At 27.4% G+C, this 18,580-nt stretch overlaps 3 protein-coding genes across 4 annotated transcripts; 2 read left to right on the forward strand and 1 right to left on the reverse strand.

Moving 5' to 3' along the window:
• The first annotated feature begins 1,183 nt into the window (after window positions 1–1,183).
• LOC113385889 (glutamate receptor 2-like) lies at window positions 1,184–9,210 on the forward strand. The gene is given in 17 exon segments (XM_026623713.1): window positions 1,184–1,266; window positions 2,210–2,405; window positions 2,471–2,619; window positions 2,699–2,843; window positions 3,313–3,431; window positions 3,515–3,624; window positions 3,879–3,931; window positions 4,002–4,127; window positions 4,877–5,037; window positions 5,113–5,233; window positions 6,099–6,253; window positions 6,336–6,349; window positions 6,352–6,412; window positions 6,669–6,819; window positions 6,883–7,002; window positions 7,813–7,992; window positions 9,022–9,210. Coding segments are annotated over 17 exon segments (2,133 nt in total).
• Window positions 9,211–9,882: 672 nt separating this feature from the next.
• LOC113385890 (pescadillo homolog) lies at window positions 9,883–12,434 on the reverse strand. The gene is given in 9 exon segments (XM_026623714.1): window positions 9,883–10,155; window positions 10,318–10,407; window positions 10,410–10,516; window positions 10,627–10,929; window positions 11,000–11,605; window positions 11,649–11,835; window positions 11,969–12,171; window positions 12,174–12,201; window positions 12,266–12,434. Coding segments are annotated over 9 exon segments (1,821 nt in total). The 5' UTR covers window positions 12,290–12,434.
• Window positions 12,435–12,690: 256 nt separating this feature from the next.
• LOC113385065 (ubiquitin-conjugating enzyme E2-24 kDa-like) lies at window positions 12,691–16,820 on the forward strand. 2 transcript variants are annotated; one of them, XM_026622870.1, is made up of 5 exons: window positions 12,691–12,822; window positions 14,026–14,204; window positions 15,121–15,327; window positions 15,477–15,624; window positions 16,183–16,820. In XM_026622870.1, exons 2-5 carry the CDS (start codon window positions 14,046–14,048, stop codon window positions 16,278–16,280), a joined length of 612 nt encoding a protein of 203 aa, XP_026478655.1. In that variant the 5' UTR covers window positions 12,691–12,822; window positions 14,026–14,045; the 3' UTR covers window positions 16,281–16,820. The 2 variants fall into 2 exon arrangements, with proteins under 2 accessions (XP_026478655.1, XP_026478654.1); XM_026622869.1 differs by lacking the exon at window positions 12,691–12,822 and adding an exon at window positions 12,868–12,997 and having other exon boundaries at window positions 16,183–16,819.
• Window positions 16,821–18,580: the final 1,760 nt, after the last annotated feature.

Below are 18,580 nucleotides of genomic sequence, written 5' to 3' on the forward strand. Positions count from 1 at the left end.
AACAATGTATATTCGAGGTGTTGCTTTTTTTTATAGCTAATTAATTTCTCGACAAACCAAAATAGTTGTATATGGGCCAGAACCAATAATTGAGAAACTACTGCTACACGATTACTGGAAGATCACAGGGAATGGTGGATTTGCAATTTGGTTTCAGAAAAGTTGGCAACTGGTCTATCCCATGCATTCTAACTGCTTTGAAAAACAAAAAAGAATTGGCATTCCGCACTTGTTTCAAAGTAAAATCAAAGGTGAGACTTTCGCTAAATTTCACATTGCGTCTCTATGTTCATAAGAAATAAGTACTTAATTCTTAGTTCCAAAATTATCTGGTCATACTCCAATTATGGCTTTTACTCCTGATTTGATTTTATGGCATTGTCAAAGGGCTTAATATTATATTTACTTAATTAGCGCTTGCAAACTACGTAAATATAATTCACAGGCGACGAATCAAATTTTCACTTATTTTTACAAATAACACAAATCCATTTGGAACTCTGCCTAGTCCACAAGTAAATGACTACAGAAAAAACAGGATAATTTTTTTATTAGCTTTATTATTATTTTTTAATTGTACTATTTCTATTTAATACTCTATAATTGTTTTCTTTTATTTTTACTTTACTGTATAACTTTTTTAATTGACACAAATATTTTGTTACAACCTAAATAATTTCAAATCCTAAGATAATTTTAGAATCTAGTAATCTTATGCTTCAAATAAACAGCATGATCATGAAGTCCAATTTCAAATTCCAACAGAATTAGTAAAGATACCGCAGATCTAGAAACAAATCGTAATATTTGTTTATTAACGAAATCGAAATCATTTTATAATTATGAAATATATTCATGCAACTGATATTTTTTCGTCTTGTTACTGCAGTTATTTACTCGTAAAATTCGTTGTATTCATTATAGTAGCTGTTTATAGCGCATATAAAGTAGCACACAACGTGTAATTGAAAATTAATTATTTACAAATATTCGTACGTTTCGAAGAAGAAACTAAATGAGTCTTTTAAAAATTTATATAAATTCATTCGTATTTAGTATACTTGTAATAGGTTTTAGTTCTAACCCACAAAACGTTAGGAAATTCATTAACTGTTACATTTGAAATGGTTTGAATTAGTTGCTTTATCGTAAAGTGCAGTTAAATAAATATATTTGGTATAAAATGATTTATAAATTCGCTTTGAATGTCTCATTAACAGTCATTATAATATTATCAAATACAAATGAAATTTTTAGAGTGATCGGGTAAGCCTAATATAAGTAATTGAATAAAATATCGCAATCAATTGCGAAGGTAGTTTGTATACCAAACTAGCTCAGGTTTCTTCAACTTTTCAACATGTTCTACTTTGGAATAAGACAAAATTTTGGGAAGTATAAGAAAAAAATAGTGAATTTCGAATAATATTAACTAAAAATAGTCTAAACAACAGCACTGCCCAAAAATTCAAAACGAAAAATTATTTTTTCGCGCTAACGATAACTCAGAACGTTATTTGGTATGATGAATATAAGAACACCGTGAATTACAACCTTATATTTTTTTCCTAAATCGCGTTTATATATTTCAGGTTTCTAAAATTTAATCTAAAATCAGAGTGTGGGCAACGTAAAACTTTCATCAAATTACGATACTTTCACGAAAAGATCATGAAAAATTATTTACTATACTTCTTTTTTATTATTGTTTTTAAAAATTTTAAAAATATTAATAATACATTTCGAGCTAATATTTAATTCGATTGGTTTTTAGCTCATCCAAAAATAAAGTCAAATCAATATTGTCACAACTTGAACACAATTAAATTTTTTATCTTTATGAATTGCAGTTGCAGCTGTTTTCTACAATTCACTGAAGATTACTCTGAAATATTAAATAATTTGTATTTTTTAAACGTACGTTTACAGAGTATTACAAAAGTTCTATAATGTAACATTCTTAGAACGTACTAATATTTTAGAATATTACATTATAGAATTTTTATAATACTCTGTATTTTTCAAAGTAATATAATTCTAATAATATTAGTCGTATCAGTTCTGTACTATTATTTCTTTAAATATTTTATAGTTTCTTTTCTATATTATAGCCTTAAATTTTATTAATCAAACTATTTTATTATAAAAGTGGCTTTGAGATAACTATAGTATCTCATTATCGCGGATATATATCCGCTTTCATTTGCAGACAGTCTACGATTGATACGAATTTATTTTTGAAAAAAGAAAATAAAAGATTGAGAGAAGTAAGAGATTTATTAATTGATATTTCGCCAAAATACAGTAGAAGGGCACATTGTCTAGCATTATTAAGCGACAAACCGCATTCTCGCATTTTTACAAGAGAGCTTATGGATACTTATAGGAGGCACACTTACTTTATGGTAAATAAAATAGATAAAACGTTGAATAGAAAAAAAGATTACTTAGACATAAATTTATTTTGCAGATAGTTGTAAAACATGGTGAGGATCTTCTTTCTCCAAATGATGATACCGTTGACGCTATAGAAGGTGTTAGGCACGATGGTTGCGAAACTTATGTTATCTTACTTGGAAATCCGTACCAAGCCGTGAGATTATTGATGTTTGGAGACAAGTTAGTATACTTTAAAATTCAACGTGTATAAATACATTAATTATATTTAAAATTATGTTTGTTTTATTCAAAATTACAGAACCCGAGTGTTGGATACAAGTGCGCGATACATCATGCTGCATGATTACAAACTTTTAGCGCCAGATGCACATTATCTTTGGTATAGAATTGTTAGAGTTATTTTCATAAGGCGTTTTAGTAAAAAATCGAAGTCGCATTCCCAAGTAAGTACCTCTGGTAAATTATTTGATCTTATTTAGGTATTATTGTCATGTGATTATTTTTGCGGCGATATATATTTATTCGTTTTTATTTACTGTTAAACAAACTTAACAATTCTATAACGTAACATAAACTTCTTGAGAGAGATTGGCTAAGCCGATTTGACCAATCTTTGATTGATAGTAGAGGTCGATCATGTTCTTAACAAACGTTCAGAACAAAAATATTATAGGCCTAAATGTTTAAATATAAAAATTCAGTAAATTTTGAAGTAAATTTTGGCCATGTTAAAATTTCAAACTTGTAGCGTCGCAACTTTAAAATTCGGTAGAATCTGAGTCTCCAAGTCGATTGGATTATTGATTATTGATTATATTAACATGATTTTTGAAATTGTATTGCAAGTCATATATTTTATATTGTTTATTAATATAGTTAATTTTGTAGATTTCTGTATTTAATTATTTTTAGTCAGGAGAAACCAGCGCATGGTATGAATTGAGCACCGTACCTTATCCAGTAAAAGTCAAAGGAATATTGGTTTTGAAAAAGCTCGATTATTGGCGTAAGGGAAATGGTTTGAGAAACAAGTAAGTGTAAATTTAATCAAATTTTAAACAACCAAATTTGCAAAATTTCAATTTCAAATTTATAAAATTGTTTTTATTTATAGCGTGGATCTGTTTCGCGATAAAACGCGCAATTTATTGGGCTTACCAATGTCTGTAGCGATATTGAATCATTTACCAGCTGTGAAAAGATTGTCAAAAACTGAATACATAGGTGAGACATCAGTCAAATTACATTCAAAATTAATGAATTATAATTTAATTAAAATTCAATAACAAATATTATTATTATTTTAGTTTAAAGAGTTTGTTCAATGAATCCACGTGTTTTTACGATAATATTGTTGTTGTTTATAATACCATATTATCAAAAATAATTTGTTATATATCAATTTGTGAACATTTTTTTAATGATTTTAATCATAATACTAAAAATAAAGTATTTACTGAACATTATTTAATTTCAAGGTAACACTAGGGAAACAAAAACTATTACCGTTTATACGGGTTTGGAAATAGAGGTATGTATTATTATTTTGCTAGTAAAATAAAGTTGTGTTAAAATATTTAAACTTTTCTTTCATTATTTAGTTAGTGCGAGCTTTAGCAAGAGCAATGAATTTCACTTTGCAATTGTATGAACCCGCTAATGCAGACACTGAAATGTGGGGTAGAAAAGACGAAAACGGTACTTATTCTGGAATATTGGGCGAAATGGTAAAAAGAAAATTATTTATATTTTTTCAAAAAATAATTTATTTATTTTTTTATTTATTTATATTGTCTACATGTTCGAGATAGGGATATCCCATTCATCAGATACTATAGAAAAAATTCATTTGTATACATTCTTAAATTCATTGTAAAAATAATTTATATCTTTTATTTATAGTTTTTTCTTATTTTTTTTTACATTATAAATATGAGCCTTTATTTTTCAAAAAAAAATTCATTTTGCATTTTTCATCATATTACGGACATTATTTTCATGTAAATTCTATCCTTTGCACTCTTATTTATTTAAATTTATGTTATTATTTATCAACATTACTGGATGTTAATTATTTAACAGTTGTAATAATTATCGAAATTAAAAAAAATTGTATAATTATACCAAATATATTTTTTGTCTTATATATACTCGCAACCATCAACTTTAATTTTATTAATCGGAATTAACAAAAATCACACCGATAACAATGGATATTTATATCAAACATAAACTGAAGGGAACAATCGGCCCAGTTACTTTAATATTCTGTATTGCTTGTATTTCAATACTATTGCTATATATATTCTATATGTCTAGAAATATATTTCTAGTCAATTAGTAATTATAAGTTAAATTATAAATTGATCATTACACCTATTATAGATATAATACCCATTACCCATTTAATAATAAAAATATCATCTACGTCTCATTGTGGAATTATCATAGCATTTTATTTTAATATTTTATGCAGGTAGGAGGTTATGCTGATTTTGCTGTAGCTGATTTGCATTACACACAATACAACCTGCAATACATGGATCTTAGCTTACCTTATGGCACCGAATGTCTGACTTTTCTAACACCAGAAGCTCTTTTTGATAACTCGTGGATGACTCTGATTTTACCATTCAAGTTAGATTTTGTTGATAAATACAGTTATATAAGAAAATAAAATAATAACCATTATTTTTTTCTTTGATTTTGCAGGCCAATGATGTGGCTAGCTGTAATGATAGCTCTGTTCTTTTTGGGCTTTATATTTTTCGGATTGGCTAAATATCAAATGCATTTGCAAGTGTTTGTTCAAAAAATGGACGAAGACGAAAAAGTGGAACTGAAAGATGAAGGTATGCTAATATTATAATAGGTTTTTATATTATTAATTAATAGGGTAAGGTTGCAAGTAAAACGTACACGTACACGTAAGTTGAAAGAAAATCTTTGGCGTTTATTGAATCTTTATTCAGTTGGTTTATTATCAACAATAATTGAAATTTTCAGTTTAATATTAAAATCTTTGTATTTTTATACTTTTTAAAAATATGCTTTCGTTACTATTAATGCGCCTAATCGCCTTAGTCATACCACCTACAGCCTTAGTCGTATCTGCAATTAAAGCACTATATATATAGAAAATAGTCTTGGGTCAATATTATAAGTTACTAGTGGAACCTAATTAATAAAATAACATCTAAAATAAAATAATAATCTTTAAAAATAGCGGAAGTACTTTTAAAATTATGTTCTCGTTCTTTTATATTTAAGTAACATCGATTTTAAAAGCAAAGTGGTGATAATATTTAATACATGATAATATTAGAGTATTAAATTCGACTAAAATAGTAATACCATTTTTACTAATTTTAAGAGGAGAAAAGCAGATAAGTAAATTTAAAAGCAAACATTATAGATTTTATAAAAAGTTACTTAAGATGAAATCATATGTTTAAAATAAAACTTAAAAAAAGAAGCGTGTATTATAGAGCGTATATTTGTAAAATCTTCACAAAAAGCTTACATTTTAATTTCTCTATTTCACAAAGTTGGCAATTGTGAACGTTTCCTTTACTGGGCTTGCTGGTACTATTTAACTTTACCTAGGCAGTGGTACGACTTGAGCAACCTTACCCTAAAACAAAATCAAGCACTAAATATTTTAATAAAAGTAATCAAAACCCTTTCATTATGAAGAGGTGAGTTGATCGATTGTTCAAATTGCAGATGAATTAAGAGGACTTTATGTTTTTGGAGAAATGGTGAATAGTATTTTATACACATTCAGTATGCTTTTGGTAGTGTCGCTGCCAACTTTACCATCCGGATGGTCATTGAGAATGTTGACTGGATGGTAAATAGCATTTGTTAACATTTTAATGAATAATTTAATATACGAGTATATATATAATTTGATTATTTAAATTTATTTGCAGGTACTGGTTATACTGTTTTTAGTTGCTGTATCTTATAGAGCTAGTCTCACGGCTATATTAGCTAATCCAGCTCCTAGGTAATTGAAATATTTTTAGAATGTTCAGAATAAATTGTTTTTCAAATAATATTTTATATTAGATTTATATATATATATATATATATATATATTTATAATTGTTGCATATATTTCTTTACAACTGACATTTTTTCTCTACCTATTTTTTTCTTGTGCTCTTTTGGCTTTAATATTAGATATCACTACTTCTTAGTTTTGATTGATAATTTTCGAAATGTTCAAACCTTTGAAAACATTTAAAATTAATTTTTTTAAGAATTCGCATAGACACGTTGGAACAGCTATCAAAATCACCAATATCAGCCGGTGGTTGGGGCGATCAACATAAGCAATTTTTTGTCACATCTTTGGACGAATACGGCAGAAACATTGGTCGAAAATTTGAGGATGTAGACAACGCAACTGAGGTAATTGAAGTGCATAATTTCTTTATAGAAATATTTTGTGAATAATTTTAATTTCATTTTTAGGCTGTCGATCGAGTCGCACGTGGGGAGTTTGCATACTATGAAAACAAGCACTTTTTGCGTGAGCTGATCGTGGAAAAACAAAGATCTAATCGGGAGCTTGGAATCAGTAATATAAAAGAGGTATGTTTAGATAAAAATTATAATTAAGAATATTGCGTAAATGTTCTTCGAACCAAATTTTGTATTTTATAAAAAAAAACGATTTTAGTGTCCGAAAATGCTGCACTATGGTATTAAAAGTTGTATCAGTTTAGAATATGTTAGATGCACAATTTTATTAAAAATTCAAAAAATATAGTTAAATAATAGTCGGATTATAGATAGATCAAACCGATATGAATAACCATGATACTTTTTTTTAATTGGCATTTCCGTTGGAGACTGATTTTATGTTATTAAAATTATATATTTTGCAACTGTCTTTTACCATAATGAAGCAGCAAGCATACAAAATTCAAAAAATTAAATTCTCAAAATTTACATGGTAGAACTTTTATAAGCATTATCATTTCTCATAAGTAAAGGAAATCCGCAGAATGCTTTTGGAAATTTTAGAATACTTATATTTCTGTGTTAATTCAAAAAAATAGTAGCTTTATCGATCTTTACTAGAATTTAATTAACCTGATTACCAGCTGATCTCTTTAAAATACATTTTGATTTTTTTTTTAATTTAATCGTTAGTGTTAATTAATTACGAAGAAACAGTTTGTAAAATAGCCGTTCTATTACATTACAAAACATTTAAATGGTTGAAATAATTATTTACTTTTAATTACTTAATTAGTTGCAGCCGATTTCGAAAAATACTAAAGCAATGTATAATGTGTGCAATCACTTACAAACACATATTTTCCAATTTTTAAGTTCAAAATGATCATAAAAACTTTATCTAAAACTATTTTCATGATATTGTTTCGCAAATTGTAGGCAAATCAACGGTCGCTGCATATCATGGATAACTGCGTGATAAATATGCCTGTATCCATAGGTCTTCAGAAAAACTCACCTCTTCTTCAAAGATCTGATCGATTTCTGAGAAGAGCTATTGAAACAGGTCTTGCTGAAAAATGGTTGAGTGATGTAACGGAACCGCTAAAAGCAGCACAGGTATTTACAATAATTTTTATTCATTTTCATTATCGTTTCTTTACTTTAATAATATATAATATCTCGATGTGATTTTATATAGCGTGTGATATTGGTTAATTTATAATATTTTCAATTGCATTTAATTTAGGCTTGCAACTTGCAACGAATATTCAGACAAATACCGAACACTTAAGTAATATGCTTTGGTAATAGGGAGGCAATTGGTCGATTTAGTTTTTCATATATTTATTTTATGTAGTCATTGATACATATTGATCTTCTTTATAAGAATTTCATTTCTAGAAAGTAGTTTATTTCTTATTTTCGTAGACCATTTCAGCTTTAGAGAAATGCTATAGGAATTTAGAGCAATGCGCTCATCAATACTACATGTTTCATATTAAATTATTGCCCAATAGTATATTAAAAATATGTATAATCTTTTTTTGAAAAAAAAAACTTCCCAATCACTTTGCAATATATTTTTGAAATAATGACGACTTGTTTTAGTATACCGCTGCAATCAGAGAACTATCGCAAAATAATCACTTCTGTACAAGTTTGGCATTAAAATTTGGCCGAATAGTTTTACCTAATATGAATTCGGCTGAATATTTGGTATATTCATTGTACTACTGAATATACCGGCGTTCATTGCAAGTTTAAATAATAACGAATACCAACCAATTTTGTACAATATTTGTTTTCTTCAAAGCACCTTGTTGGGCAAAGTGCTCTTCGAAAATGTCGAATTTATGAAAAAAAGAATTGAGGTGTTATTTTAAACATATGATTTTATCTTTCCCAAAAAACTTTTTATAAAATATATAACCATTGCTTTTAAATTTACTTATCTGCTTTTCTCCTCTTAAAATTAGTACAAATAGTATTAACTAAAGTACATATTTCAGTCGAATTGAATACTCTAATATTATCATATACATATTATCATCACATTGCTTTTCAAATCGATGTTTGAATTTAAAATATAAAATTTGTAAAATAATTTAATAAACTTTTTAATATTTAATTATTTTTCTCAAACAGAAAACTGATGACCCACAAGAGGCTCTAATGGACTTAAAAAAGTTGTATGGAGCTTTTATAGCCTTGGCTGTAGGTTTTTCTATTAGCTCTATGGTATTAATTGGAGAATGGATCCATTGGAAATATGTAGTGCAAAAGAAACCAGATTTTGATAAGTATAAAATAAGAGAATACTATGCAAAAAAGTAAACGTTCCAAACCTAGTTGGACTATATATAGCAGGTATGAATTTAGTAATTTTGTAATTGTAATTATTGTAGAAGAAATTAATAAAATTAGTAAAATCATGAAATTCTAAATTTATTATAGAAATTAGGAAAATGCATTAACAATTTAGGAATCAAAAGTTTTTTTTATTAAAAAACGTTTGGTTTTACACCAGACTTTAGATATTTATAATTTTTTTTACAATAGATGATTCAACCTTATGTCTTAAATCCTGTAATTAACCAACGTATATAAGGTACAGAAAGTATTGAAATTATGTAGAAAACAAACAAGTGAGAAAATAATGCACATCAATCTTTTTTTCTTTAATCTTTTTTTTTTATCATACCATGATGTAATTCATATTTCATCATGGAATCATTTTTATAAAAATTCACACAAAAATAATTCATAGACTAATATTCTTTTATTAATAAGTTACATATAGTCAACAATATTATAAATTTTATTGCGGTGTTACAATGAATTTACCTTTAGCCTTTTTTTCTTTAATCTTTTTTTTTTAATCATACCATGATGTAAATTCATATTTCAATATGATGGAATCATTTTTATAAGAATTCACACAAAAATAATTCATAGACTAATATTCTTTTATTAATAAGTTACATATAGTCAACAATATTATAAATTTTATTGCGGTGTTACAATGAATTTACCTTTAGCCTCTCTTTTTCTTCAATTTCTTTTCAGCTTTTCATTTTCATCATGTAACCTACGTTTCTTCTTCAATAGCCAAATTTCCTTAGCTTTTTCTTGTCTACTTTGCATCATGCTCTTATAAAGATTTTTATGTTTCTTTTTGATCATTTTTTCACGTAAACGATATTCTTGCTTCTCTTGTCTTTTATTTTCCCATGGATCTTCTTTGTGGACCTCACCAGTTTTCACAGCCATTTTCTTTTTCTGTTAAAGAAAATTTCATATTTCATAATCACTTAAATAATTATTTATATGTGGTCTTAGTTGAAGTCAACTTAGTTGTATTTTATTACAATTACAATTATTAAATAAAAACAGTGTTGTATTGACACTAAAAATGTAATAATGTTGGGCTTAATTATTTACCTTTTCATTTCTCAATTCTTCAGGATCTAAAATCTGCTCTTCAGACTTGGTTTCTTCTTGGTCTTTAATAATATTTGGAGTTTGTTTTTTATTTTTTTCTTCGACTTTGTATTATCTACCAACTTTTTATTAGATGTTTCTTCTTCCTTTTGGTCTGCATCTGAATCCTCTGATTCACTTTCAGAAGCATCTTCCTTTTCTAAAGGGAATACAATATATCAAATATGATTATAACATAAGCTTATAAATATTCAACAGATTTAATATATTGAAAGTAAAAAATATGTTATTATTTGTAAGTATATTTACCTTGTTTTTGTAATAACTCAGGATCCAACATAGCTGCTTCTTCTGGTGGCACATAGTCTCTTTCTCTATTTTTATCAATAAATGGAGACAAATGAGGAGGTAATTTAGCACCCATTAAATAATCACTTGTTGGAAGCAAAGTTCTGGCATTCACACAATCGAAAATCCACTGTGGTTGAACATAGTATCTCGAAATATATTTTTTATCAATCGAAGGCCTATCTATTATTTGGTGAGTGATAGTTTCATCATCTTCATCAAATGTGCTTCCAACAAAAAGTAATTTATCCCAACTTACTTCACCTGCAACAAGGATATAAGACCAAAAAATTCTGCAAGTGTAATTATGTAATGAATAAATAAAAATACATACCGCCAAAACTTCTTATCAGGAATACTAAAGGCTCCCGTGGTACCTCACGATTGATATATATTTTTAATCCTTTGAATAAAGTTTTCAAATTTTTAACTTTTTCAAATTCTTCTTTAGCTTCTTCCATTTTTTGTGGATCTTCAATTTCAGGGAAAGTATCAATATCCACCTCATCAGTTTCATTTGAATTTTCACCAATTTTAGATAAAGGTACATTTAATGCTGCTACTCTTTCAGCAACAAAAACATCTTCATCAACAAGTGATAGATCATTATCCGAAGGTGACATATTTGAAAACTTTGGTGGATAAAACATATTCAGCATATGGTATAAGTGGAAATTGACAAAACCGAGCATAACGGTATAAAATTCAACAAATGTGGACATGACTTTGAAATCTACTTCATTTTTGTGCTGTGGCTGTAATAAAAGAAGAGTAGTTTGAAATGTTGATCTGTGACCGTAGACTAAATGTTTTTATTATGTAACAATTTCATTAATATATTTATGTTCATACAAATTCATAAAATATGAGTTGATTAAGTGAGAATGTATGCTCATTAATTTAAGATGCAATTTTGCATGTTGAAAAGTTTTTTTTAGGCAAATTGTTTATTATTAAAAGTACTAAATGTGCATCTAAAATGTTTGGAAATGTACTGAATAAAAAGCATAATGTGAGACAGTCATCTAAGTCACGCAATGCATCCACAAATGTCGGATATCTCTCCTTTACAATGTGATCTAATTTTATAACTGGATGATTTGCAAGGTATCTCTTCATTGCCGCAAAGTCACGCATAGCTTTTGCTCTGCCTACTTTGCGACTGAATATCTGAAATAATTTAAGATATTATATAGCACTAGTTGAAAACAGTTATTTTAAATAAAACTGAACGTAATATACCAAGCTACTTCATGTTTACTTGAATATGTCATGCATTTTATGAATAATTTAAAGAACATACTTTATATTCACGTAATTTCCATATTATAGGTTCGTGCATTAAAAACTGTATGTCCTTCTTGTGATATAAGGTTTTGATGCCAGTACTGCCTTTTTGTGCCCTCTTTCTGTTTCTTGGCTCTCTTGGGTAAATACCTTTGATTATGCATAATCTTCTAAAGTCTTTCAAAGTTAATTGTAATTTCCTCAAAGCAGCTTTCTTGATATAAATAAGGAACCCTCTCCTGATTCGTACTAAAAATAATATAATCAACGTAAACACGTGTATCCAAAATATAACCTATAATTGTGATGTTACCTTTTTTTTTCGATTTGCCACCATTTTAAATAAATAGAAAAATTACGATTATAATTGTTATTTTGTTAATTAGCAGCTATAACTTTAAAGATCACTATTTTCACATCAAAAGTTGTCTATCAATTTTTCGGTACTGACAGCATGTGCGTATCGTGTAACCCCAAGATAAAGCTAAAGGTCGAAATGACTGATGTCTTTTGTCACCAATAAATAGAAATTGCCATATTTAGTTTGTAATGCAGGCAATCAATTTGCAGTCTCCTTTTAACATCCAGTAATTATATTCATTAACTAATGGATTATTAATAAATTGATGTAAATTTATTAAGGAAAATCTAGTATATTTTATCTAGTTGGTGTGCCTTACTTTCTTTTGTTCTACATTGCAATACTTACAATACTTTGTTTTTACGAAATGCAAAACTATTTGATTTTCTACATTTGTAAAAGTAAAATGTGAATAATATTTGTAATTTGTAATAATTTTGTTTAACTTAAGCTTGCATTATTTTTTTTAAACAAAAGTTCGGGATAATTTGCTTTGGCAGAAATCACCGGTGAGTTAGAATCTAAATTTAATTTTTCAGTTTCCTAACCTGTGCCGGTATTAAGAGCTTTCTGCTCTACAAAATTATATTTTTGTAAGTGTGTGCATCATTATTTATTCCATTAAAAATAGTATTTGACAAATGTTTAAAAGTGAAGCCAAACAAAAGTAATTTTTTATTAAAGGTGTGTATTCAAGTATTATTATATAATTGAATAAATGATGGGATTAAATATAAACTTTATCTAATTCTTTTGTAAATTTTATAGTGGCCATTTTTTCTAAATAGTTTGTCTGCATTATTATGTTATTATCGGCTTTCCTCAAAAGTAGATGCTTGCAGATCAATGTTTTGCTTTATAAATAATCATCAATTTGTGAAACTAGAAGAATAAATAATTAATTATAAAACATTTGACCTCTCAAGATAGTTATGAATTTTTGATTAGGGAGTAGTTGTCAAATTTATTTAGTAATATTTAATGCATGCCAACCAATGACTTCATCAAATATTTTGTAATTATTTAAGGTAATATGAAAATTTAAATTGATGAAAATGACACTATTATATATTTAATTCTCATAATTAATCGGGTCAATTTTTGTATGGCTTTGTACTATTGCTTTAAGAGCTGCTTGATTTGATTTAATATATTATTGTTTAGTTTGTTGCGTTATGCTGAAAATTTATTCAGTTTATTTATAAAATGCATGAAATGACCTAAAATCACTTAATGCTGGGATTCATAATCATATATATCATTATTGATACAAGTTACGATTATAATAATATGTTTGTTTATTCATATATAACGTCAAATAATTTGTGTTATAATAAGTTGTGTTATAAAATAGTTAAAGTCTCAACTGCCATATAAGAGATCCCATAAAGTTGACAAGTGAATCATGTTGTGAAAGTGAAATGCATCAGTCCAATATTTAGCAGAAACAACAAGATACATTGTCTGCCTTTATAAAATTATATCAAATTATTTATATTTTTAACTGGTTCTGATCTTTTATGGATTTTTATTTATTCTCATATATATATTGAATTACCTAAATAATTCATTTGATTTGATTGATGTTTTGATCATAACTTTTCAATGTTAATGTTTTGTTCAGATGAGGGTCTTTTTGTATTATAAAAAATTGTTGAAAAGTAAGGCACAAATTTTTAGTTATTTCTTCTGAAGTGCTACTTTTATTACAGAGAAAAAAACAAGCGGAACGATGTCTTCGAGTGCAGGATCGAGCGGCAGCTCAGGAGGTGGCCGTGGAAGTGGTGGGGGTGGAAACGCAGGCGGACGTGGAGGCAATGAATCTAATGCTGCACCGGTAGCGCCCAAACCTGAAACAAAAGAGTCTAAACCTAATCCTAAAATGTCAAAGGTAAACTTTTATTTACTTATGTTCTATTCAAATTTATTACAAAACTCGAAGCCAGTCAGAAATGTTTGCTTAGGTTCTATTTATTTAAGCAACTTATTTAACAACTTAGCAAATAAATGACGGAAAAACCAATAATGAAACAATTTGCAATTTAATCATGTCTGTTCGTAAAGGTCTGTTTGCTATAACATCTGTGAACATTATTATTAATTTTAATACTTTAATACTTTACGTTTACATTGTTACATATTTTAATATTACAAATTTATTTTTATTTTGTTTTACTATCATTGTACATTACAGATATAGATATAATTTATAGTTTATAATGACATTTTGACAAAGAATATTTCAAATGTTCATTCTGCTCGTTGATTTCATGTTTGTTTCTTCTCATATTTTTTCTGATTTTCTGCTGCACAAAGAGTTTTCTTTCTTGTTGTATTACATTAATTGCACATATGTTAATTGAAGTTTTTTGCTGTTTGTGATATAGTGTAGTGATATAATTAATTTTTATATTAGTCATTTAAAATGACTGATGAAATAAAAATTGCATAACGGATATTTAAAGGATTTTTTTATAAGAAGACTCTCAAGATCTACAAGGCTTAATTAAACTATTTGAATTTTATCACATTTTTCTCTTCAAGTTATTGTATTAGATATTACTAATGTTAGGCTTAATATTGTTTAATAGTTGTATTTTACTGTAATTAATTCAATTAAGATAATTTATTTTCTGTAATTATTAAATTTATTCCTGTATCCGTAATATAAATATAAATATATATAAATATAAATTGAATGCACTCTGCAAAGAAGCAGCAAATAGCAATTCATGAAATTATCTGTTGTTCTGCCTTTAATTTTATAAGCATAAATTTTTTATTTAACTTATTTCCTTACACAAAAGGCTCTTGGAACTTCTGCTAAAAGAATTCAAAAGGAGCTAGCTGAGATTACACTTGATCCTCCTCCAAATTGTAGTGCGGGCCCGAAGGGAGATTCTTTGTATGAATGGGTTTCTACTATACTTGGGCCACCTGGTAGTGTGTATGAAGGAGGGGTGTTTTTCTTGGATATTCATTTTTCACCAGAATATCCTTTTAAACCACCTAAGGTAAGGTTTTTTTTGTTATTAATAAGGAAATTCAAAAAAATAGTTTATGGATTACTTCCTGTAATGATATTTTACGAAAATTGACTAATTTGTTTCTTGGTAAAATTAACATACACACACATACATAAATAAAATCTTCTTGTTCTTAGGTTACATTTAGGACAAGAATTTACCATTGTAACATAAATAGCCAGGGAGTAATATGCCTGGACATATTAAAAGATAATTGGTCACCTGCTTTGACTATTTCAAAGGTTCTGCTGTCTATTTGCTCTTTGCTAACAGATTGTAATCCAGGTAAGATCTTATTACACATGTTTTAAATAATAATTTTAATGCCTAAAGGCAAATATTTATTTTATCAGAATTTTTCACCATTATTTTTCAACCTTTGCTTCTATGCACCTATATCCAAGTTTCATGCAGAGGACAATGATGTATTGAAAACTGGTTTCTTTTTATTTTAGAATGCTTTATTTATGTCAGCATTGTTTAACTACATAAATTTTTGACCAAATTGCTCTTGCGATACTTTGATTCTGCACTACTAAGTTATAATATTTTTTTTCTATGTTTTATATATTATTATATTTGCTGATAGTAGTTTTTCAATTACATTATAATTTTTTAAGATTTAATTGGCTTTAACTACATTGGTATCTTCAATATTAATTTCACATAATGTTTGAGGCAATCTGGATTTTTATTCATATCACTTGTGTATACAATATGAGGTGAAAGTGATATCTCAGCTTTATAAGGCACCTAATGTTTTTTTCTTGACAAATACTTTTATTTATATTATACATATTTTCGTTTGTGTAACATTTCACGCAAATGATTATTGCTTTACAGCTGATCCTTTGGTTGGCAGTATAGCCACACAATATTTACAAAATCGAGAAGAACATGACCGCATAGCAAGGTTATGGACGAAACGCTATGCTACGTGATTGAATAGATTTATGATATTAGTTCTCGTGTTTTTTTTGGTTACTATGCTTTTTAAAGTTTTTTCTGACATGTGCAAAAATAATTTTGAGTTCAAACAAATAAAGCAGTTGTTCATATCTAGAAATTTGATCACTTGTATATTTTTTTATTATTAACCTGACCTTATATTTCTTTATTATTTGTTCCTTGCCTTTTTAATTTAGGATCATGATTACTAAGTGCTATATTTCACATATATAATATATAACCTCAATAATTAAAATATTTTTATTATATTCACCTTGTACTAGATTTTAAGTTTTTTGTTACATCTTATAAATGTGAAATGTTTGATATTCTTGATTCTAAAGGCTGTGAGAAAGGCATGTTAGATAGCTGACAAAGATATGAACATTTGTCAATCATAAATTAAAACTTTTGCCGCTATACAAAAATATAACTAATAACTAATATTGGTCAATTTTCTAGAAAAAGAACTCTTTATTTTGCAAATATATATGTTTGATTTATCGTCTGTTCGTGCTTGTATGATTGTGTTTGTCAAAACACACTGGTAATAATTTTACAATTGTATGTGTTTTTTTGAAAAGGTTCGTATACCTTATAATGATGATACATTGTAAATTGGAAATATTAAGGTTTTATTTAAGACCTATTATCATAATTGTTATTCAATCTCTGTGTGTAATGTCATAAAATATTTAGATATAGTGCAGTGATCGATACATAATAGCATATTAACATTTTAATGTTATATATGTTGTTTACATATAACTATATATTAACTATTATATTCATACTAAGCATTACATACGAGTATGTGTTCAAAATCTGTCATTTTTAATAAAAACTATAATTTCATTGATCAATCAGTTTTTTGCCTCTAAAGGCTGTAATATTTAGTGTGTTGCTCCAGCTACAAATAAATGTTTTATACTGATATTATGTATATTCATATAGAATTTAGCTGATAAACATATATATATATATATATATATATATATATATATATATATATGTATCGGTAATTTATTAATGAATTTTATTCTTTCAACACTAAATTTAAAGTTTTAGGTAAAATTTTGTGATAGATATACTACTGATATAGTAACACAATAATATTCAATGAGTTTAATAGTACATTTTTATTTTAAGAATTATGTATGTTAAAAAGTCCTCTTGGCGCAAAAAAAAATCTGTGTCAAAATTAATATTAATTTTATAAGTTAGTTTTTATATTTTAATGAAACATATCCTTGTAAGTTATATATGTATGTGTTAAATAATAAACGAAATATATATAGCGTGATTTTGTATTTTTGCCATCAACTGCCATTTGCTAATTTTGTTTTCTCGACATTTTAATTTATTCTGAATCAGTTGATCCGTTTTCTTAGAAAATTATTTAACTAGTGGGATGGGTGGCATTGTGCCTTAAGGCAAATTGCTCGAACTCGAAATGGCTGGGCCTACCTTTGCCAAAAACTAATAAACACTTCTCCCAATCATTACTAATTGAATGTTTTTTAGATCATTCAAATCGGATACTCCGTTCTCTCAAAAAGTCGATTTCTATTTTCTGCACTCTTTGCTCCGTATCCCCGAAACGGCTGGACCTGCCTTTGCCAAAAACTAATCAGCTCTTTTCCCTATCGATAGGAATCGAATGTTTTTTGAACCATTGAAATCGGTTGATCCATACGTGACTGGAAATTTGTATCCATACATACATACACACACACACACATCCATTTTTTCTGAGGTATGCCAAAATGTTCAGAAACCTTCAAAATGTCGAGAAATGTAAAAATTTTCAATTTCAATTCCGATTTTTGGCCCATTACAATAACTTACCCTACGGGAAGTTAAAAATTCAAATATTGTTCGATCTCGTAATTTATCTGTTAAAAATCGTGTTGATTAGTTTTTGGTAAAGATTGAGCGGGCGGTTTCTTTGAAATTAATTGTAAAAAAAAATTTGATTGCTACATATCTTTTATGTGATGATAGAGGGAATTTTCTTATAAAAATTCTAAACTTTGGAATAATACAAGAGCGTGTTTGCGCATTATAATTAATACAATTACAAATATATTGCTGTCTGTTAAATCGCATTGATTAACAGTTATTGGTGAAAGGCGGGAACTTTTCGAAATAAATAGTCGCAAAGTTCGTGCAGTTTCCAACAACCCTCACCAGAGGGTCGTCAGTGCTCAAGTTCAATCGCTCGTTTTAAAGAACTGATCTTATAATTATAATGCATCATGCATAGTGCTCTCATTCTTTCTGTATATGTATA

This window comes from Ctenocephalides felis, unplaced genomic scaffold (assembly GCF_003426905.1).
Source record: "Ctenocephalides felis isolate EL2017-DRISC unplaced genomic scaffold, ASM342690v1 CF-g0.4_SCAFFOLD_03571, whole genome shotgun sequence".
Taxonomy (NCBI): domain Eukaryota; kingdom Metazoa; phylum Arthropoda; class Insecta; order Siphonaptera; family Pulicidae; genus Ctenocephalides; species Ctenocephalides felis.